This window comes from Opisthocomus hoazin, chromosome 2 (genome assembly GCF_030867145.1).
Source record: "Opisthocomus hoazin isolate bOpiHoa1 chromosome 2, bOpiHoa1.hap1, whole genome shotgun sequence".
NCBI classification, from domain to species: domain Eukaryota; kingdom Metazoa; phylum Chordata; class Aves; order Opisthocomiformes; family Opisthocomidae; genus Opisthocomus; species Opisthocomus hoazin.
Genome location: NC_134415.1, coordinates 126,280,513 through 126,301,613, shown reverse-complemented (window position 1 = coordinate 126,301,613; position 21,101 = coordinate 126,280,513). Strand labels below are relative to the sequence as shown.

At 47.3% G+C, this 21,101-nt stretch overlaps 1 protein-coding gene across 6 annotated transcripts in view; it reads left to right on the top strand.

Moving 5' to 3' along the window:
* RUNX2 (RUNX family transcription factor 2) overlaps positions 1-21,101 on the top strand; it is a 153,958-nt gene that overhangs the window by 103,043 nt on the left and 29,814 nt on the right. For 5 of the 6 annotated variants that reach the window (XM_075414976.1, XM_075414981.1, XM_075414979.1 and 2 more), the window contains exon 5: positions 15,361-15,534. The exons of the other annotated variant lie outside the window; for it this stretch is intronic. In XM_075414976.1, the coding sequence (XP_075271091.1) occupies positions 15,361-15,534 (174 nt within the window). The remainder of the gene's footprint in view (positions 1-15,360; positions 15,535-21,101) is intronic. 6 annotated transcript variants of the gene reach the window in all.

Sequence of the window (21,101 nt, the reverse complement as noted above, 5' to 3'; positions counted from 1 at the left end):
CGATGAAGGAGAATCATTAGTGCACGGAGTCTTTTCTCGAGGGAGGAATAGCTTGTTTGTGCATCAAAACTGGTCAATGATGGGGACACTCACAGCCAAACTCCTTTTCTGCCACCAAAAGGAGGATAATCCCATACTTACAAATATCTGAAGGGTGGGTGTCAGGAGGATGGGACCAAACTCTTTTCAGTGGTGCCCAGCGACAGGACAAGGGGCAACAGGCATAAACTGAAGCACAGGAAGTTCCGTCTGAACATGAGGAAGAACTTCTTCACTCTGAGGGTGACGGAGCCCTGGCACAGGCTGCCCAGGGAGGTTGTGGAGTCTCCTTCTCTGGAGATATTCAAGACCCGCCTGGACAAGGTCCTGTGAAGCCTGCTGTGGGTGACCCTGCTTTGGCAGGAGGGTTGGACTAGAAGACCCACAGAGGTCACTTCCAGCCCCTACCATTCTGTGATTCTGTGATTGTGTGATCCCATGGGCCTTGTGGGAAGCTGGAGTGAAAGGACAAGGAATGACCTGTCCTACCTGGAGAAGAGTTAAAAAACCAAATTTCTTCCTTTGTCATAGTGCTGAGCACTCTGTCGACTTTTACCGAAAAAGTCACTTTTCTTGTTTTCAAGTCTTGACTTCCTCACAGTTGTGTTGAAGCTGGAAAAAGTTTTCCATCCCACTTTTCTGTTGTTGCCTTTTTACTTCATTTAAATTGGTTAAGACAGAGGAGTTTTACTTGTAAAAAAAACCCAAGGCAATGCACCACTGAAAGAGATCCAATTTCTTCAGCATCACCAGCGTTGCTTGTTTTACTTTCCTTGGACAAAAGGGGAAGAGCACTTCGTGTTCTATTTTCCATCATTCTTCGATGGAATTAAAAGCAGTGTTGCGCTTAAAGAAAAAGGAAACTCTTCATATGTATGTGTTGTCCTGTAATAAACGGTGCCAATGGCTTGACTCTGCCTTATTTTCTCTGTGGAAAAAAAGCAAGTGGTAGGGCTAAAAGGTAGACTGCACAGCTTGTATCTAAAATTCCGTAACCAGGGGAGCAAGTTTTGGCCTCGCAGACACAGAACTATAATAGTTACAGTGGAAGCTGCTATATTATTCCTTAGAATGAGTCATATGACATTAAAAACAAAGCAAATAATAAAATTCAAATTTGTGCAAGCTGTAAAGACTTAAGGGCCAGGCTGTCTCCCACTGAAGACGGGGATGGAGCCGCTTTTCGTGGCTCTGGCGGGTGGCTGGGGCCCCATACAATCCCGTTTTTCCAATTGTAGGTTCATACTGTTTTATCCTGCGAATTAAATGAGGATTTGCCACCCGCAAAATAAAACCCAAAGAAAGAAACTTGCTTTAAATAGAACGAGCTATTGAGACGATATTAATAGCACAGGGATGATGAGTATTTCCAGAATTTAAGTACTTTAGCGTTATTTCTGCCTGTTTTAAGAGACCAGAATAAAATATCCGTGCTGCTTTTGCATTGCAGAGATGTTTTCCACTGGTGCACTGTAGTGGGCATCCAAACTAATGACTCGCCAAAATAAGGATAAATAGTTAGAGATTATTCGAAGCACATGCCGGTGATGAAGCAGTGTGTTCCGACGTTTCTCCAGGCTCGAAGCATACCTGTAGGTAGGGCCGTGTGTGTGTGCCAGTGTACATCTTTGAAAGCGATTAACTTTGCGGCTGCCCATTTGAACAGCTTGTGATTTTTATAACCAGGCTTTTACAGCTTCTGTTTCTTTGATTTTCCTTTTTCCAGCGGATTGCACCCACAATGCAATGCCCAGGTGGATTTCTGTTTAGCAGTGAACTAATGAAGTAGTTACAGCAAGGTGAAAGCAAAGCCAGCGAGCTACAATCTGCTTTAAAAAATGAACTTGGGGGAAGATGGTGCAGCTCAGGGGACTGGTGATAAGGGGCTTTTCCCTGTCTCATATGCTGTGTCCTATCCAGTGACCAAAAATTAATGCCCTCTGAGCTGCCCCGGTGTGTGGGCGAGCGACACTCATGCATTCAGAAATAAAAATCCAGTCCTGTTTAGACCACCCTTCTCCACCGTGCCTCGAGGAGAAGCCCACTCGCTGTTCAATCTGGGATGGCTGGCAGCAGCAGGAGGGGTGGGGGGGTTTCTGTGGGACAAGCCTCTGCGGAGCTCCCTGCAGCAGCGGCCGGAGCGGTGGCAGGGGACATCTTCCCCGTTCCTGGGCTTTCCCCTGGTGTTCTCCAGCACGGCTCGCCGCGCCGTGAGCGGCATCGCCCGCTGCTCGCGTTGGCCACCCTCCAGCACAACCCCCCACCACCCGCCTTCCTGGGGATCTCTTACCTTCTGGTAGCCAAACGCACGGGCAGCCGGGGCAGGGGGCGAGATTTATTCACCAGGACTCTGTTTTCCTATTGTTTTTAAGTTCACAGGAGGCTCCGTGTTACTAAACAAACTTTACAACTGACAGCAAAAGGGTCAGCCCCCTGCCAGAGCCCTGCAAAAAAATGCAACGCAGTTCCTCGCAGCCAGATGCTGTTGTTTCGCTCACCCCCCTGTTCTCCGTCCCCCCACAGGGCTTTCGGTAGGAGGCATCACCCCCGAGCAGGTTAAACACCTGGCTTAGGCACTGAGTTAGTGACCTGCAGAGCCTGTAAAGATGGGCTTTGGCCACCGACTTGGGTCTCATGCGCTTGCGACGCTCGGCTGAGTTTTGGGCACGGCGTCATCAAACAGCCTTGGGGCTCAGGGGGGTTTGTGGGAGGTGAATGTACGGAGGGCTGGGGTTTCTGTCGCGAGGACGGGGTTGGTGTTTGTGTAGCTCACAGCAGAATGTAGCTTTTCTTTTCTGACAAAGGAAAAAAAAATATCCAAGGGAGATTGTGATGAATGAAGCACTCCCAGGAGCAAATAATGCAAATAGTGAGGCTGTCTTGTTGGAAAATCCCAGGATTGTATAGTGTCTCGCTGCGTTGAGGAGTTCCCCGCTCTCTTGTAGAAGACATAGATTGTCCAAAACATTTGCTTCCAGGCTTGATGGTTTCTTTTTTCCCCAAAATATTTGTCACTTTGATGTCCCTGTTTCTTCATACTGGCATGGAGAGGAACACATCAGTTTTAGCAGAAAGGGATGGCCGGGGCCACTCTGCATGTGACCATCTGTCTTTGAGTAACCAGGAGACGCACAAATGAGAAAGCAACAACCAAAACAACAACCAAAACCAGTTGTGAACCGGTAACATGTTAATGGTCTTCTGGACCTTCATCTGGGGATGCAGGAACACTCTCAAGCGTTGGGTGTGAAATGCTGTTTTTACTTAGTTGTGTCTCCCCCGAAGCCAAAGGGAAGCTCAGGGTCGTGCTTGCTCAATTAAAGGTGAAACCAAGCTTACAATATCCACTGCGAGGCAAAGAGACGCTCAGGTTACTCTGAAGTTCGAGCTGGAGGAAACTGTGGCACAGAGGGGTTTCCAAACTCCGGTTCCAAACCAGCATTTCCAGACTGGTTCCTCGGGGTCTGGAATACCTGAGCAGACAGAGCCTGCGTTCCACCGTGCCCTTTGCTGGGAGCAGGAGATGCTGAACACTCTGCAGCGTCAGGCCCGCGCTTCGCATGAGCTGCCTGACTTGATGCACTCATGTTCAAAACGTTGTGTACGTGGCTTTTAACCAAGACAGTCACTCAGTCCTCGAGCAGCAGGGCGAAAAGAAACCTCAGGCGACCTAGTCCATTTTTCCTCAGAGGAAGTATTATATATACTTAGATCATCACTGACATCTGTCCAAATTCTTAAATCCTCCAGTGCTGTGCCTGCCACTTACTTACTAAGTCTGAGGTTTGTGTTTTTTGCTTTTATGCTTAAAAAAGAGTTTGCTAATATCACACATTAATCTCTTAAATCTCCTCTACCTCGAATGAAGCCAGCTTTGTCTTGTTCTCTTCTCAGCTGACAAATCAATTGATTACCATTTTCTTTAGAAAACATTTTCCTCTTATCGTGTCCTTTCCTGCTCATCTCTTTTCTAGACAAAACAAATGTGTTTCCTTCAACTTTTCCATGTAGGTCATGCTTTCTCAGTCTCTTATTGCTCCTGTTGCTCTTCTCTGGACTCTCTGCATCTTTCTTCGAGGGTGGTGTCCCTCTAAGTAAAGCAGTCCAGCTGATGTCTCACCCCTTCTGAGCAGAGTGAAATTGTTACCTTCTGTGTCTTCTATGCAACATAACCATTAATCTTTCCCAGAACGGCATTTACTTTTTTTTTCTAAGGACAGAGTCCTATTCTTGACTCTCGTTCAACTTGCAGCTCCCTGCTACCCCCAGCTCTTCCTCCACACTGCTGCTGGCTCATTGGTTTGTCACTGTAGTGAACTTCAGCGTTTGATTTCTTGCTCCGAAGTGTAGTAGCATGCACTACACTCTTACTGCATGCCATTTTCCTGATGACATGGCAACTATCGTTTCTCCCATTTGCTAAGACGGTTTTGAATTCTGACCCCTTTCTGCAAAGTCGAGAGGACTCCTCCCTGCTGGAAGTCATCTCGAGATTTTATCATCATGCTTTGTATTGCGTCATCCAAGTTATTAAAGAAAATTATAAATATTAATTGGCCAAATAAAAACCTTGATGCATAAAATACCTCCCATTTCAATATTACTAGTGATAGTCAGTGGGGAAACTGATAGCACCAACCTCTCCTCCATGCATCCTGTCTCCTCCTATGGCTATTTTAGCCTTTAAATGACACTGCTTTCCCTCAAAGACTTGAAAGCAGAGGTCCATCCCTCCCAGCTTCCACCCGAGACAGAAATGACTCTGCCAGCATTGGCAGATAGAGGTGGAGCATAACAAGGGGCTAAAACTGCCACTCACCTCCAGGACTATCGGCAGGATCTTCAGGCCAACGTTTCTTCTCCTAAGCCCAGCTGCATCATTTATGTGCCACTTAAGGCTGTCCCTCTTCAAAACTTGTGCGTCGTGTTGGTGCTTGTGCAAGCGCTCTGGTGACAGGAAAGTCGAACACCTTCTGCAGCATGAAAGTTGCCCCAATGAACTCACTTATTGCCAGCAGCAGGAGACTTTTCTACACACTGGAGTGTGTAAATGAGAGCAAAAAGGGTGTTAAGCATAATTTTTACTGAGGAAACCACCAATTCTTTATACCTTTCAGGAGGAAGAAAGGGAGACATCCATCAAACTGTCATTACAGATTTGATGCCACGAACCTAAACTCACAGAGCCGCCAGGAATCTGTAAACCTTTTAAAGGATACGCCTGTTTTTGACATTCAAAATAGAAAATCTTTATAGATTTTTGTGGAAAACACTGATGGGCCAGCTAAATGACATTTCTCAACAGTCAGGCAGACTCCACACAGACTGAATGGATGTCCGGTTTTGGAAGGACAGGTTAATTACATTCTGTACTATGCCCAGGAACAAATAAGACTTGGCCTGTTTTACTTACTGAGTAGGAAAAGATGGTTGAGGGTGGTTGGGTTTGGTTTTTTTTTTTCTAAGGGCTGCTGCATCCTGGCTCCTGCCTCCATAGAGCCTGAGTGTAGGTGCCCTTTATATAACAATAACTTGATACTCCTCAAAATACTTGGCGCTGCGAGCAGGGGAGTGGAATGCAATAAGAACACTTTAGCTGGTCTGAGGGTGAGTAAACTCCAGTAGTTTTGGAAGGAGAGGGTAGGGTTCTTGGTGTACGTCTCTCCCTTACTTGGCATTTGCAGACGATAAGAATACAAGGATTAACATAGTAGACTCCGTTTATTACACTTGGGTGGATAAAGCAATTATCTGTCTATCAAGCCTGTAGTAAATTGTGCAACAGCATTAACGTGGGTGGATCCGTGGATAAATGCTACTCTGCCACAGAGGGTGCTGATACACAAGATAATCCTTCAAGTCAAACTTGTAAAGACTGTTTTCTTTTGCAGTTTATATCGTGTTACCCCTGGCAGTGTAGATTGAAATGGCATCTTTTTTATTTTTAAGCAGCGTTTCCAGATTTCGTTAGCCATCTGAATTTTATTAGTGAGGTTATTTTAGAAATACCCCACTTTAATCGAGTTTAAACAATCTCCTTAAAACTTGCTGCATGGATATAAACACAGTAGTCTTCTAACGCAGCAAAGCAATCTGTTGAAAGATGGAGTGCAAACACACACACATCCATCTATTATTGCTGAGCTGTTGTTTCTTCCATGCCTGAATTCCCCTTGTAACCGCAGCGTTCAGCCTGCGAGACGCTCCTGGGTTTGGGGCTGTCAGACAAAACCGAAAAGCAGAATGCACCTTGCCAGTGTCCGGAGAGCGGAGCGGCGCAGCGTCCGAGAGCGCTTCGGCTGGATTCCGACGAAGCGCCTCAGACCTGGTGTAATGGCCGTGTTTACATCGCCCCGCTCCCCTTCCTTCTTTCAAAGTCATCGGGTTTCGCAAGCGTCAAGGAAACCATCCCCTCCTGCCAGCTGGAGGGAGGCCAGCTCCAGGAGATTTTTTTTTTTCTCTCTCCCCCCTCACCCCCTTCGTTTGCTGTGATCTTTACTGCCAGTCGCCGAAGCAGAAGCTGGCAGGCTCTTCGTAGGATAGCTACCTTTGGCGGGGGAAAAAGCCTTATTCCTCGAAGATATTGCCCGGTTCGGATGATAAAGTCAGAACGAGGAGCTCCTGCGCTGTTGCAGGACAGCCCTTGCGCTCCCTCTTCCCCCCTTCTGCTAGAGAAAGGGGGAGGAGGAGGGGGGGAGCGTAACAGATACCAGCAGGCAAAGGGAGTGAAGGCAGGGACCGAGACTTGCGTGACAGTCTGTTTGTGTGAGTTGTCTTTAATGTCTCCGAGCGGCGATGCCAGCAGCGTTCAGCTGCGTTCCTGGCACACGTGCACACAGATTTCTGTACGCTCGTGAAGGATGGGTAAAGGTGAAGGCAGCAGGTCCCACCTGCACCTTCCCCAGCCTGGCTGGTTTGTGCTAGTTTGTGCTTCACTGCCCTAGTGGGGCCCCATCTGGAGTACTGTGTCCAGTTCTGGGCTCCCCAGTTCAAGAAAGATGAGAAGCTACTGGAGAGAGCCCAGTGGAGGGCTACGAGGATGATGAGGGGACTGGAGCGTCTCTCCTATGAGGAAAGACTGAGGGAGCTGGGCTTGTTCAGCCTGAAGAAGAGAAGGCTGAGAGGTGACCTTAGAAATGCCTCTAAATATCTGCAGGGTGGGGGTCAGGAGGATGGGGCCAGACTCTTTTCAGTGGTGCCCAGTGACAGGACAAGGGGCAATGGGCACAAACTGAAGCATAGGAAGTTCCCTCTGAGCATGAGGAAGAATTTCTTCACTCTGAGGGTGACGGAGCCTTGAAACAGGCTGCCCAGGGAGGTTGTGGAGTCTCCTTCTCTGGAGATATTCAAGACCCGCCTGGACAAGGTCCTGTGCAGCCTGCTGTAGGTGACCCTGCTTCGGCAGGAGGGTTGGACTAGATGACCCACAGAGGTCCCTTCCAACCCCTACCATTCTGTGATTCTGTGATTCTGTGATTCTGTGCTGATGTTCATACGGGCTGTTGCTCAGCTTTGCAGAACAAGCTTCAAGACCTGAATCAGAATTCAAAAATTTTTTAAAAAGAAAAGAGAAACTAAAAAAGAAAAAAACCTCTACAGCAAGGGGACACCTTGCTGGTTTACTGGCGAGCTGAGGCCATGACTGCAATGCTGGCATGAGTGGAGGGGTGTTAGGGAACCGGTGCAAAAGCAATCCCGCTCGAGCCCGTTCCCGCTCTGCTTGTCCTGTTGCTCGAAGCACCTTTTCAGTTTCATTCATTAAATCTACTGGTTTTGCTGCTTTAGCACAACTTTCCCTGTGCGGGCTTCCTGGCCGGCTCAACCCCTGCCACATGCCTCTCGCTGGTCCCCTGTCTGCCGGAGGATCAGCCTGGAGCCCCACTCCAAGCGGGCTTTTTTCTCCTCTCTACACAGAGAAATTTGGGGAGCGAGAGGCTCCTTTGCAGCTGTTGCAGTTTGCGGAGAAACCCCGACTGCGAGGTGGGCAGAGTTGACATTTGCTTCTGCTCCCAGTGAGTCAGTGGGGAGATGGCCGTCGACACCAGGGATGCTCCACAGGCTGGCCCTTTACGCCGAGGTTCAAACCTGCCCCTGCTTCTGCTCGCCTTGGGCTGCGGCGACGGCTCCTGGAAGAGCGTAACTGGTACCCCTGGGAGCTGGATCTGGAGCCGTACCAGTAGCCTGCAGACCTTCGGGAGAGCAGGGGTCAGGGGCAAGGAGCTCAGTGGGATTTGGGCAATGGGCCACGTTAGAGCCATCGTATAAGAACTGAGCCCATCCACAGCGTACATTCCTCGGTCTTTATTTATTTCCGTTTCTCTGCAGTAGTTTCAGGTACAGGGACTGCCTGCTTTGGGTAAAAAGCAAGTCTTTTTTTAAGAACAAAAAGAGACAGGGTCTTGTTTTCTGCCTGCGTCTGAGTGACTCCTGTTGATGCTAATAGGGCTCTGTGTACAGTCAGGAGAATAAACTCTCCAGTCTAATGCAAACTGGTGCCCTCAGCTATTTAAAAAACAAACATCTTTTTTTTTTTTCCTCCATTGAGTGAATTAACGGCCGTTACTGCACCTATGTAGCTCCTTGTTTTATGAACTATAAGAACCTTTCCTATGCACAGCCTATGGCCTAATTATGTAATTATGTCTCTTGGGTGGATTATATTTTTCTTCTCATAATTGTGTCTTTACCCAAGAGACTGGAAGGGTTCCAAGGTTTTCCCTTTCCTGGGTAAAAAATTGTTTGACTCTTCAGTGCTTTGGGGTTTTTTTTGTGAACTTTGGATTGGGTGCGTTTGGTAGGACTGGGTGGGAGGAAACCAGCCCGGGGATGGAGGTTTGTCACAGGACAAGGGGTACAAGAGGGACCCTTGTGACTTACTTCGGAGATTTTTCCTTGCAAAGAGCTGACGTGCGTCTTTTGAGCTTTTACTGATTTATGGCTGTCTTATTTTTACCTCCAGAGCGTAGATTGACACTGCTTTGGAGTGGCATCTTGCCGCGATGATGTATTGTCTGAAATTTGTAACAGCACAAGGGGTGTTTTTGCTTCGTGCTGAATGCTCTGCATTGTTCTGTCCCTGCGCAGCAGCTGTCACCAAGCCTTAGGCTCAGGTCTCGACTCCTTCACCGGGGCAGAAACGTGGCTCCCTTCAGCTTTCCGAGTCTGTAGATGAATTCACAGTCAAGCCCATAGCGGTATCTTCCAGTTACATCCGATCCGTAGGACCGAACGGGATGAAATGCAGGAAGACACAGGACAATTTGTGATGAAATTCACAGGGCATTTAACCTGTCCTTTTTGTGGTGTGAAATTGTCTTCTACAGTGTGTACACAGAAGCTCCTCACTAGTGTGCTTGAGTGAAAAGAGATGTAATCAGAGTGCTTGTCTCAAAGACATATGATGTTAGTAGGAAAAAATGGGCCGTTTCTTTACCTTTTCAAAGCACTTCACCTTTGGAGAACAGTGGGTATAAGCAGAACTTGGCTTCTTGGTCTCTGCTGCGCTTCTCTTGAAGTCAGCTTGGGTGTGTAGGCTATAAATTCATAGCTTGTAAACCAGGTGATTATTCTTCTTTCTGCCACCCCTTAGCCTGAAGGAAAGTCCTTTTTCCATGAATGTTTTCTTCTTTTTCAATCTCAGCGCTGAACCCGGAGCCACAGAAAGCCTCAGCTACTGGCCTCGGAGTTCCAACAATTTTTATTTTGTGTGCCCTTTCCTTGAGTCATTCCCTGGCATAACTCTCCAAGCTTTGCTAGTTGGTGCTGAGCACACTCGTGACATAGAGCAAACAGAAACCACAGTGGTATTTCATGTTGGGTCAGCACCCTCCATTCCTCTTGGGATGTCCCAGCGAATGTGCCCCCAGCACGTGAGGGCCTAGGGTCTTACTGTCATGACCTTTCTGCTTTCCCTTGGCTATTTTACGGAGACACCTGACTTCCATGATACTTCTAGTTGTTAAAGCAAGAGCAAAAAAGATAGAAATGGACGATGACTGAGAATAGCCAACCCACTTGAGAGTGGTAAAAACATCTGTTGAAAATCTGGTAACCAGATCTCCTTGGTACCAGGAAAAACACACACACGCACAAAAAACTAGTGGGTGGTGTACACGGTACAAAGAAAGGGAGTCCCTGAGTGTCAGCATCTGGCGAGGCCACGTAGAGCATAATCTGATTAGTTTTCGGTTCCACACCCACAAGCTGAAAGATAAAAACGCACACCCCTCCTCCCCAAGGAGGTAAAAATCTTCAAGCATCAACACCACATTTACATTCTGCAAGTCAGCCTCTTCCATGGCCCGATTTACATCTTGACTTCCCCAGCGGAGAGGTGGAAGTTCAGTGCTGAGAGACGAGCGCACGTCCCCTTCCAGTGACCGCATCCAGCAGTCTCGAGATTGCCTTGCTTTGATCTGGGAGGCATTCCTTCGCTCAGTTTCAACTGAAGTGATTAAGCTGGAGATGAAACCTCCTCACATCTTCTGCCACACCTGGGATGCGATAATTGGCCATTGGCTTCCCTGGGCCATTCGAACGTGTTCGGAGGCCGCCCTGGACGGGCGAGCGGAGGGAGCGGCGCAGGCACCGTCGGGCTGGCTGCAGCTTGTGCTGGCGTTACTGCACTCTCTCCGTGCTATTTGCTGGTGTGGTTCATGGAAAATGGCCAAAATCGGTGCTGGGGTGGGTTCGTGGCAATGCTTTCTGCTTCCAGAAACTAATACTCAGGTCGGTGTTTGGCTTGAAACAGCTGAGTAGCGGCGAGAGATCAGAATATTGCTCATCATTTTGGAGCAAATAATGGGCTTCTAGTGTCCAACACGTTTTGTACTATGCCAGCAGACAAAGCAGAACAGCTCGTATAGCTTTCGTCTGTTAATTCACATTTTTTTCTCATCTCTTTCCCGTCTCCTTGCCTGTGACCTGATCAATTCCAGTGGCCGCTGGGTCCCATCCTTATTCAGCAAGTCATGGGACGGCCTCAATCTTTTTGACTGCATTTCATAGCCAAGGCTGCCCATGCCCTGAACCATTTTGTCCCTCTCCAAGCCCGGTCCATTCCACAAAATCATCTTTGTAACAGAGCAGCCAGCACTAAATGTAGTGTTGCAGGCATTCAGATAGCCGCGACATTATTTTATTCCATTCTTTATATTTTATTCTATTCTTTATGCGGCTTTAATGTTGCTTTTTGATGTACTGACTGCTGCAGCAGCTCACAGATTCTCCCTGAGCTATCCACACTTGCTACCCTAATCTTTCTTCCTGAAATAAAATCGCGCCTCACGGCTGAGACCGAGGAATACGGCTTTTCTTAGCACGCTCCCCTGGGATCCGGAATTTCTCTGTCAACGGACGCATATATCAATGAGAGATGAAAAGCAGCTTGCGGAATGAGTTTTAAACATGTATCGCATACTTCATTGCTGCTGCTTATGTGCTACTCAGAAGGCCTTCTCAGAGTGTTTTCAGCCCATACCTCATGGCTCCTCTGCACTTAACAGGATTTTTATTTTTTTTTTCTGTGCAGGGATAGAGCAAGAGATTGATCTAAGTTGCCTACGTGTGTTGGTGAGCACCTCCTGAATAGGAAGGTTTTGTTGAATTCCCTGCTTACTTTCAGTGTGAGCACGTCTCAGCTTTTATCGAAGCCCCGTAGCCCGTGACGCGCGAAGCTGTAACGTAATCTCATCTCGCTGGGACGTTTCGCTGGGGAAGCGCGGCTGCTTCTGCCGATCCCTTTGTCACAACACGACTCCGTGTTACAACCTTAAATTTTAAGTGGCCAGAAGGGGAAGGCAAGTCTGCCTTCGGCCCCTTGCTGCTTGCTGGGCTCTTGCAGTTCCATTGATGCCTGGGGTCTTCCAGATGGATGTAGAACTCTCTTTCCCTACTTTTTTTTTGGGGGGGGGGGCAGTGGGTGGCAACACCCAAACCCACACATCTCTAGATCATTTCAGTTCAACCAGATGTGGGTATCTTTGAATCTTTCTTCTTATTTCTTTTTTTCCCCCTCTTTCCCTCCCTCCTCCCTTTTTTTTCCTCTTTTTTCCCTTTTTTTCCTTCCCCCCCAAAAAAAAAGTGCACTGCTGAATTTTGTTTTTCCGTGATAGACCTAGTTCAGTGCAATAATAATACACATAATTAAATATAAACTGATTTCTAGCAAAGCTATGCACGGGCAGACAGGGTGATGAAAATGAAGCTGGGAGTTATCAGGCACAGGTTGGTGCAGGAGTGGTGACCTCTCTAACAAGTCTTCACTGAGTGATCTGGGGGCAGTTAAAACAGCTTGTGCACTGGTTTGTCAGCGATTCTTTAGCCAAATGGGCCCTGTGTGAACATAGCACAGGATTTTTCTACAAAAATTTAAAATAAAATTCACTTTTGGGTCTGGATTCATTCCCAGATAAAGTCAGCCCTGGCGTGTGAGGCTGGAGATGGGTTAATCATGTTTGCCTTATTTTGAGCCCTCTTAAATTTGCCGAGGTGAGATTAGGAATGAATGGAAGAGAAGAGAGGAGGGGAAGGAGATGCCTGTAAAAACCAGAGTGGAAAATACTGCTGGCAAAGGGCAAAGCAGATACATAAAAATTGTGGAGGAGAACAAGATGGAGAAATCCCAAGAGAATACTGACTGCATGCGTGTGTGTGTGTGTGTGTGTGTGAAAGTCCTTCAGCTTTGGCAGCACCCAGCTTCTACAAGTTGTAATTTCAATAGATTGAAAAGATAATGCTAAAGACTGCCAGGTTAGATGTTATCCTGTTAATTAAGCTGCCATTATGGAGTTGTTAGAAGCCCACCAAAAACCGTTCCCCATATGAAGCGATTGATACCTCCTGAAGACAGGAGTAGCCACCAGCGTCGGCTCTAACACCGAGCAGCACTTTCTCCTTAACGAGACAGTTCCTGCCTACCCCGTGCTTTTATACTGAGTCATGCTGGGGCAGAAAAGTCATACTTCAAAGGACAAAATAATAGGTCAACTAATTATTTTTTTTTAAATTGCTGGAGAAGTTTCTCCAAAATTAAATTCCATCTAGTTTCTTCTCATCCCCTAACTTGAATTCTTCACTCCGCTCTCTAGAACCGTGATTTCTCTGAGTCTAGTTTGGGGAAGGACTGAGGGAAGGCTGAGGGAGCTGGGCTTGTTCAGCCTGAAGAAGAGAAGGCTGAGAGGGGACCTTAGAAATGCTTATAAAGATCTTAAGGGTCGGTGTCAAAAGGATGGGGCCAGACTCTTTTCAGTGGTGCCCAGTGACAGGACAAGGGGCAACGGGCACAACCTGAAGCACAGGAAGTTCCATCTGAACATGAGGAAGAACTTCTTCACTCTGAGGGTAACGGAGCCCTGGCCCAGGCTGCCCAGGGAGGTTGTGGAGTCTCCTTCTCTGGAGTTATTCAAGACCTGCCTGGACAAGGTCCTGTGCAACCTGCTGTAGGTCACCCTGCTTGGGCAGGAGGGTTGGACTAGATGACCCACAGAGGTCCCTTCCAACCCCAAACATTCTGGGATTCTGTGATTTGGCCACCCAGCACTGACCTCGCGTTGCCTACATGTCGTGTAGACACTATGGTCCCAGTTAGACAGTGTGAACCCATGTCTGTCACTACTGTGATGATAGATACCTTTAAAAGATGCTTTTTTATAGGAGTAGTGGTCTGATAGTTCAGTCGCAAGACTCGGCGACCTCATTTATATTTTTAAAATAAATAAACCAGTGCCAGAAGTGGTTCTCCAGCCCTAATACCAATGGGACAACCTGGCCGTGTCTGCAAAGCTGAACTCTCCAAGCCTCCACATGGGTGGCTGTGTTTGCGCTGCTGAGGAAGAATGAGGTTTAGCTCAAGCCGCTGGGGATCATCTGGAAGGGTTCAAGCCCAAACCCTACCAGGGACCCTTCTTGTTCTTAAAGGTATAAAAATACCCTACCCAGTTATTGCTCGTGCTGGTGCCCCGGCACTGTTTGCAGGGAGGGAGGCAGGTGTGGTTCTGGGTTGCAGTCGAGGGGTCCGTGTCCCCATTTCAGCTCTGCCAGAGGCTTTTCATGTGGCCTTGGTTGGTAACTTAAAGTAAGATTCATCCCATTTAATGTTGACTAATGGTGAGGGTGTCTAATTAAACGAGTCATGTGTGCTCCGTCTCTGATCAGAGAAGGAAGAGAAAGCGAATTCAGAAGGTGAATCATCCCGTTTTAAGACTGGTGTCAGAGACAAAGGAGATGAATTGCCCTCTGGAAGTAGCTATTTCTTTCCATTAACTGTAGAGGAAGTCTACATTAGAAGAGTTTAGACTAGATGCCAAGATTTATGTATGGCTGAAGTTAAGTAAAATTAGTTCTGACCTTAATCTCTGCGCATGCCTGTTTCTCCATATGTTGAAGGATAGAAATAACACGTTCTGCACCTCACATTCAAAGGTGCCGTTGGACAAGGAGCATCCTGTCACTCCTTTGGAAAGAAATTAAGCCTAGGAACAAAAATACAACAATTAGAGAAGTAAAGCCGTTATTCTTGAAACACCCCAATGACGATATGAGCAGTAGGAGTTGGGGCATCCTGTCGCTTTTGCCAATTTTCCCCTTTACATTTTGACAACCGAGCACCCAAAATGGCTTTTCCCAGTGCGGCCGTGCGGCACGACGGCAGTCAGCCTGGCTCTGGGGAGAGGAGCAGGAGCCTGAGGAAGGCTGGCCGTGGAAGGGGGTGTAGGAGCCAGTCTTGGCTAGCAGCTCTGCAGGTTTTCCTTGTGATACTGCTCTTCTCAAATGACAGGGACAATTTACTTTTTGGAAAATCTCCCAGAGGAGTGAAAGCTAATGTCTGACTGTGACAGAATGAAATTAAAAAACCGAGGGGAGAAGAAGAGCATGCATTTTCTTAGCAAAAATCCACAACATACAAACCAGGCATGGACTAATTGTCCCACATGACGACTTGTACTTACATATGGAGCTTGCTTTCGGAAAAGAAAGTTCGCCCCTTTAAGTAAAGTAAAGTAAGTAAGTAAAGTAGTAAAAAAAAAGAAAAAGACCTTGCGTGGGTGTCCTCATCAGTGCTTATTTTGATCCAAATTGCAACATGTTACACATCCGTATGGGCACAGTTGTACTGGGTAAGGCTTTCACCAGCACGGCCGTGCCCAAAACACAAATCACCCCACCGAAGTCGCTGCGTTATGGGGGAGAGCTGAGATACCTGTAAGTCCATTAAATCTAATAACAGGTCCTTAGAGGGCATTTTGGGGTTTTTTTTGGGGGGTGTGTTAAATTACTAAATCTTGTTATTAACGCTTTTATTTTATGATTTGCTGTTTCCAGGGCACAGACAGAAGCTTGATGACTCTAAACCTAGTTTGTTCTCTGAACGCCTCAGTGATTTAGGGCGCATTCCTCATCCCAGTATGAGAGTAGGGGTCCCGACCCAGAGCCCACGGCCCTCTCTGAACTCTGCACCAAGTCCTTTTAATCCACAAGGACAGAGTCAGATTACAGGTAAGAGCCAGAACCGTAGGTTTGACGTGCACAGGCAACGGTAGTAATTGCTGATGGATATTTGTGTTTTGACTGCAGCAAAAGAGGCTGTGACAGAGTGAGAGATGTGTTCCAAGCAAAGCTAGGCGGGAAGCGGATTTTTCTGTAGTGTTTGAAGCTGAAAAATGTCTTTCTTTTTTTTAAAATACCTTTTTACTGTAAGTCCAAAGTAGTCAATCTGGGTAAACTGAGTAGGAATCTGGTGAAATTCTAACTGCCACGTTGCTCTGCCTTGTCCTCTGTGTATGCGATAGCACATATTAGAATGAACAATTTTATTCAGTGGTTTTATTTTGCACTGGTGTTGAGGGAAGCGGCCTTTATTGGTCTTTCTGTCGGAATAATAACACGGTCTTCTCACGTGGTGGTTTCCTTCTAGCACCAGTGCTGACCACTGTTACAATAAACGAACTGGGTTATGGAGAAATCTCCAAAGGTTGCTTGTGAGGGCTGCATGCAACATTTATGATTGCATGCTGAGAGACAGATTTCATTGTGCTGAGAGAAATCATAAAGCACCATGTGTCACAGATTATGAGACTGAAATAAGATGTTTAACTGCAGCTGTGCCAGAAGTTTGCAAGAAAACTGTGAAGCCTACAAAATAAACCACTTTTGTTGTTTTTCTAAATTCAGAGCGGGTTAATTTTTTCAAAAAAATGTCAGAACAACCTCTCCCTAGTTTTGGTCATTTTTACACTCAAAACTTGTGCTGATGTCTTTGTGTCTATCCAGGATGCGAAGAGGTGTTGCCCCTGACCAGTTCACTTGCTAGAACTGTTGGAGGACTTTACCTAGACGCAAGTCCATCAGCAAAACTCTTGGCTCAGTGTACTAGACCAGTTTAAAACTTAGTTGTGCTGCTATAGTTGCATCTATACCAGGAGACCTTTGCCAGTCTTGTATACTGGTATTCCTTTACTGGTAAAGCCCTCCTAGTATAGGCGTACTCTTTGAGTCAACCTAGGAAGATTTCTGGTTTCATGTTTCAAGTGGTTTTGACATGATACCAGCTGAAACTTAGCGGTTTTAACAAAGTGTTGTGGCTTTCTTCTTCTTTCTTTTTCTTCTTTTTTAAGTTCAACTGGTTTATTAATTTGGAGTAAGGAAGAGAAGTAAGTGGGCTAATTTGAACCCAAAGCACTCAGAGAACTGAAACGAAAAAATCGTTCCCATGAGCTGTGGCAAAGGTCTCCCAGATCTAGAAGTCCAGCTTTAACTAGCGTAACATGTTTATAATATATTAAATATGTCGATAGTAGCCATTGCAAGGTACCTGCTGCCCACCAGCTTCCCAGAGCAGGTTTTTTGACTGGGCTGAGTGTTAGTTGGACATGTGAACTCAGGGCTCTTGTGCATATCATTTTCTGGGTAAGAACTGCCAGACTAAAGCCCGGTATTTTTTCTAACCTACTGTCTTCTGTCTGGAACTGTTTGGGGACGTAGTTCCCGAGAAAGCAGGGGAAAAAATGAGGCTATAATCAGCTTTTTTTCCTTCTTCCTTGTGCCTCCATAGTTTACCTATTGTGCAACACTATATCTAGGAACGAAGGAGGTTGAAATTCTTCCTGACCCCATCTGGTGATCAGCTTATGCCCTGAAGCATGAGAACTGAGATCCCCTTATAATTTTCTTCCTAGCTAAGTGTAACCTCATATGCTGCTCTCATTCACATAAATGCCTCCTGTAGAAAAAGTTCTGCTGGGTTTGATTAATAGAGTACTTCTCTGCCTTGTTATGAACCAGCAGCAGCATTTACAGATGCGGGAGGTGAAAACTTCAGATGAGCTTTAAATAAGCCTGACTGGAAACAAAGCTGTGTGGCGTTCGCTGCCCTCTCTGCCGATTTAAGAGTCAGCGAGACTTCATCGAGAGAGGGAAGACTCAGGGCTGGTAGGGTGGAGGAAGGTGAGCCGAACCGAGGAAGGCAGGCTCACTTTCCCATCTATTGTGAGTTATGTGCTTTTCTTGTCGGATAAACTCACGGTCGTGGGATACTTGAAAACCCCAAATTGCTCTCATTTCCCCCCAAACAGTGAAGACTCAGCTGCTTAGTGAAGTTTGCAGTGAATAAGGGGCTTTACAGTGGTCTGATATGGTATTTGCCATGTTATTTCACACCTTTGTCTCCTCCTCAGTTTAGGCAAGCCAGACACCCAGCCCTCCAAGGCTCCTCGTTAGCTTTCTGGTAGCCCTCCCATTGAATAAGGCGGTTAGCGTGAGCATGTTACGTCGGCGCGAGCTCTGTGAATTGCTCTGGCTTCCCCACAAGATTTTTTGGTGCTCTTCAGGCCGCTGATTGCACTCCGTAACCCTCTGCGCGCTTTGATCTTCCACCAAAGCGCTGGGATGCTTTTTGCGGACAGCCCCTCCGAGTTCCGCTGCGACGAACGGGTGCTCGTTGCCGCGCAAACCATGCCGACGGGAGACGAAGCCGATGTCGCGGCCGAGGCACCTCTTGGAGCGGGCGTTCGGTGGCCGGGGGAAACGGCTGAACGCGCGCCGGGTTGGTGCGGTGGCAGGGAGCGCGGCGTCCGGGCTGTCCCCCTCCGCCGGTTCCCTTGCTGTGGTGCGGTGCTCAGTGGGATTTGCCCATGGCTGCTCAGCGTGGTCACTGGGCTGGTACGGCTCGAGTGCATAATAAAAGGAGAACAGACCCTTCTCTGAAAACCAGGGATCTTTTTATTACCTTACTGCAATTAACCAAGTGTTCCTTTAGAAATACCTTTGCTTCCGAATCTTTTTAGCTAGTAATTTAGGGAAAATAATTAATTCCTGATAACTTTAACAGTAAATACTAGTTCCCTACGACAAAATCCATATTATTGCTAGTAAGCACATAAACTGTTTTTGTTTCGTTCCGCTTGAGGCCTTGCATAGCTATTGCATGATTAAACAGAATATTTAAAGCCTGGCTGGCCCACACCTGAGTCTGAAAGAACTCAGCACTTGGGGGCTTGCCCTTATATTTCTTTTCTCTGTCTGGGTTGTGTTTATTTTCCTAGAGTATCGGAGTACAGGTTTTACAAATCACGGCACAGTCCTAAGCCTACCGGAGGCCCGGGCTGCGGCAGCGCGAGGCACAGCGTTGCCCTTATTCGACATGGCATTTTAACTAGGATTCTGCAAAAGCAACAGCGAAGGGCCATTAAAAAACAAATCGCCCAATAAGCAGATGCCTTTGCTGAGGCAATGCAGATTCAATTTGAACCCTGCTTGCTGCCCGTAAATCAGGAATCCTGTCTGTTCACATTTGGATACTGGTATATTTGCTTTTTTATTTTTTTTCCCTTTCCCTACCGGCACTCGCAGAAGTTGCTCGCGTATCCGATTACGTTCCCGTTCCGACGCAGAGCTGCTGCATCAGTGGTTCGATCGGAAAGGAGGAAAGCTGTTGTTTTTCTAAAACGCAACCGGTGAGGATTGGCTTCTCTCAGCCGGGAAAAGCCACGGGCGTAATGGCAGGAATGTGGTCGGCGCGAGGAGCCCGGCGGCAGGGCTTGCGGGGACCGCGAAGTGGGAGTTAAGTGAGGTTTCATGCTCCATCACCGCTGTGGCACCGTCTGAGCTATAGGCAACCGGTGACTTTCAGCACTGAAATAACAGCACTCAAAAGCAGGTCTTGTGAAAGCTTTTCCTTTTTTTTTTTTCACTCCTGTTCCTCTCCCCCCCCCTCCCCGTGCACTTCAGCAACGTTCTGCTTCAATTTCTCGTCATTTTGGGGGTTGTAGACAGCAGATTTAAAGGCTTCAGAGCTGGCTTACCTGGAAGTTAGTGGGGGGACCCATCTCCACTGGCAGGCAGGGACTGGTTTCAGGGACCTCAGGGTAAACTGGGTCTTCTGGGAGGACCTGGGCAGAAAGCACCTGCGGCTCTCATATGGAGGATCAGGATGGTACCAGCTGGGCCATCCTTAATTCCCCAGTTCGGGACTTGCAGGCAGTGGGCTGCACGCTGCCCTTGTGCAGAGTCAGGGAGAAGGCAGAAATCCATGCTCATCACAGCCTTGTCCTGGGCTCTGGATATGAAGCTGCGCAGCATCTGCCTCAAAGACCAGGGTCCCTTCTCCAAGACCGTCATCAGCTGCAGGACAGGTTTGAAAAGGAAACTGCATAGCTGTTACTAGACAGAATCTATGCCAGTGCCCTGCCAGGGGCTGGCTGTGGTTTACTGGGACCAGCGGCACTCTGAAGCACGCACCAGTTTGTAGCTGGCACGCATCGGTGTGAGAGCGCGGCATGCAAAGTTCATGCTTGCCTGGAAAAGATCGTTTAGAAACAGCCCAAGTAAAGGGTTTAGAGGGTGAATTATGTCTTCAGCCCACTGTAACGTGGAACGAAAGCTACAAGCCTCAGCAGATGAGGTGGTGGAGCTGGGAATTCTGCTGCCGTGAACACAAGGGTGGCTGCAGCCTGCTGTATTTTATACAAATTGGTTGCATCCTTCAGGCGACTGGCGAGTTGCCATCGCGAACCTCCATTAGGTAAAGCTTGTGTCCTTCCTATTAAAGTACTCTTTTAACTTCCACCCCCCGCCTCCCCTTTACAATTTAGTTGCCCTACTGGCATGACTTGTTCAGTTTTTAGTGGGTTTTTTTTGTTTTAGAAATGTGACTCTTGGGTGGGCGGGGGAGGAGAGATGGCTTTAGAGGTTCTTCAGGCCAAAATCTGGTCTCAGTTACCCTTGTGTCCATTTGGGTTTAACTCCATTGGATGCGACTTCATTGACTGAACGGGACAATCCAGATCAAGCCCTGGGCTTTTGAAGATGCCTGAGAAATAGTCAAAGAAGAGAGGGAGGTTGCGTTGTTGTTGTTGCTGTTTTGCTGGGAGTGGTGGCGTTACAACAATAGTTGGGTGTTACTCATGCAGAAAGTCATCTTGGCTTCGTTAAGAGAAGAAGTGAGGAGATTTGCTTGAAGTGTTTACCAAAGATAGCTCCAGACAGCTTGTTTTTTAGTATTGGCAGTAGCACTAACGCAAGCAGCAGCAACCGGTGCTCGAGCTGATGGCTGGATTTCAATGACTGGCTTTGCGAAGTGGGTGCATGTGTGTGACGTCAGGGTGCTACGGACGGTGCGCTGAGGAGCCGCGAGCCTGTGAGCGTGCTCTGATCATCTGCCTCAGCTTGGGAAATGGGAAATTGATTTTTTTTCTGTAGTAAATCTCCATGCTTCATAATCCGGTGCCAATGCAGTGGAAAAACTCAATGTTCAGGGCTGTTTATGGGCTTTTTCTTCTCTCCGTTGACACTTCAGAACATTTCCATTGAAGGAAGAGAAGTCGCGTTGCTGGAGAGCCAATGTCATCGATGGGAGAACAGATTACTGGCATTTATTTTCATTCTTTCTTTTTATTTTTAGTTTTATACAGTGCATCCAATCTTAAACTGATTTTTAAAACCACTTACTGTCCATTAAGCATCAATGTCCATTGACCATTGATGCAGTCAGTCACAGACCGCAGGGGTCAAGAACCATGCGTATCTCCCACTGACTGTAAATGTGGCAGTAAAACATAGACACAAAA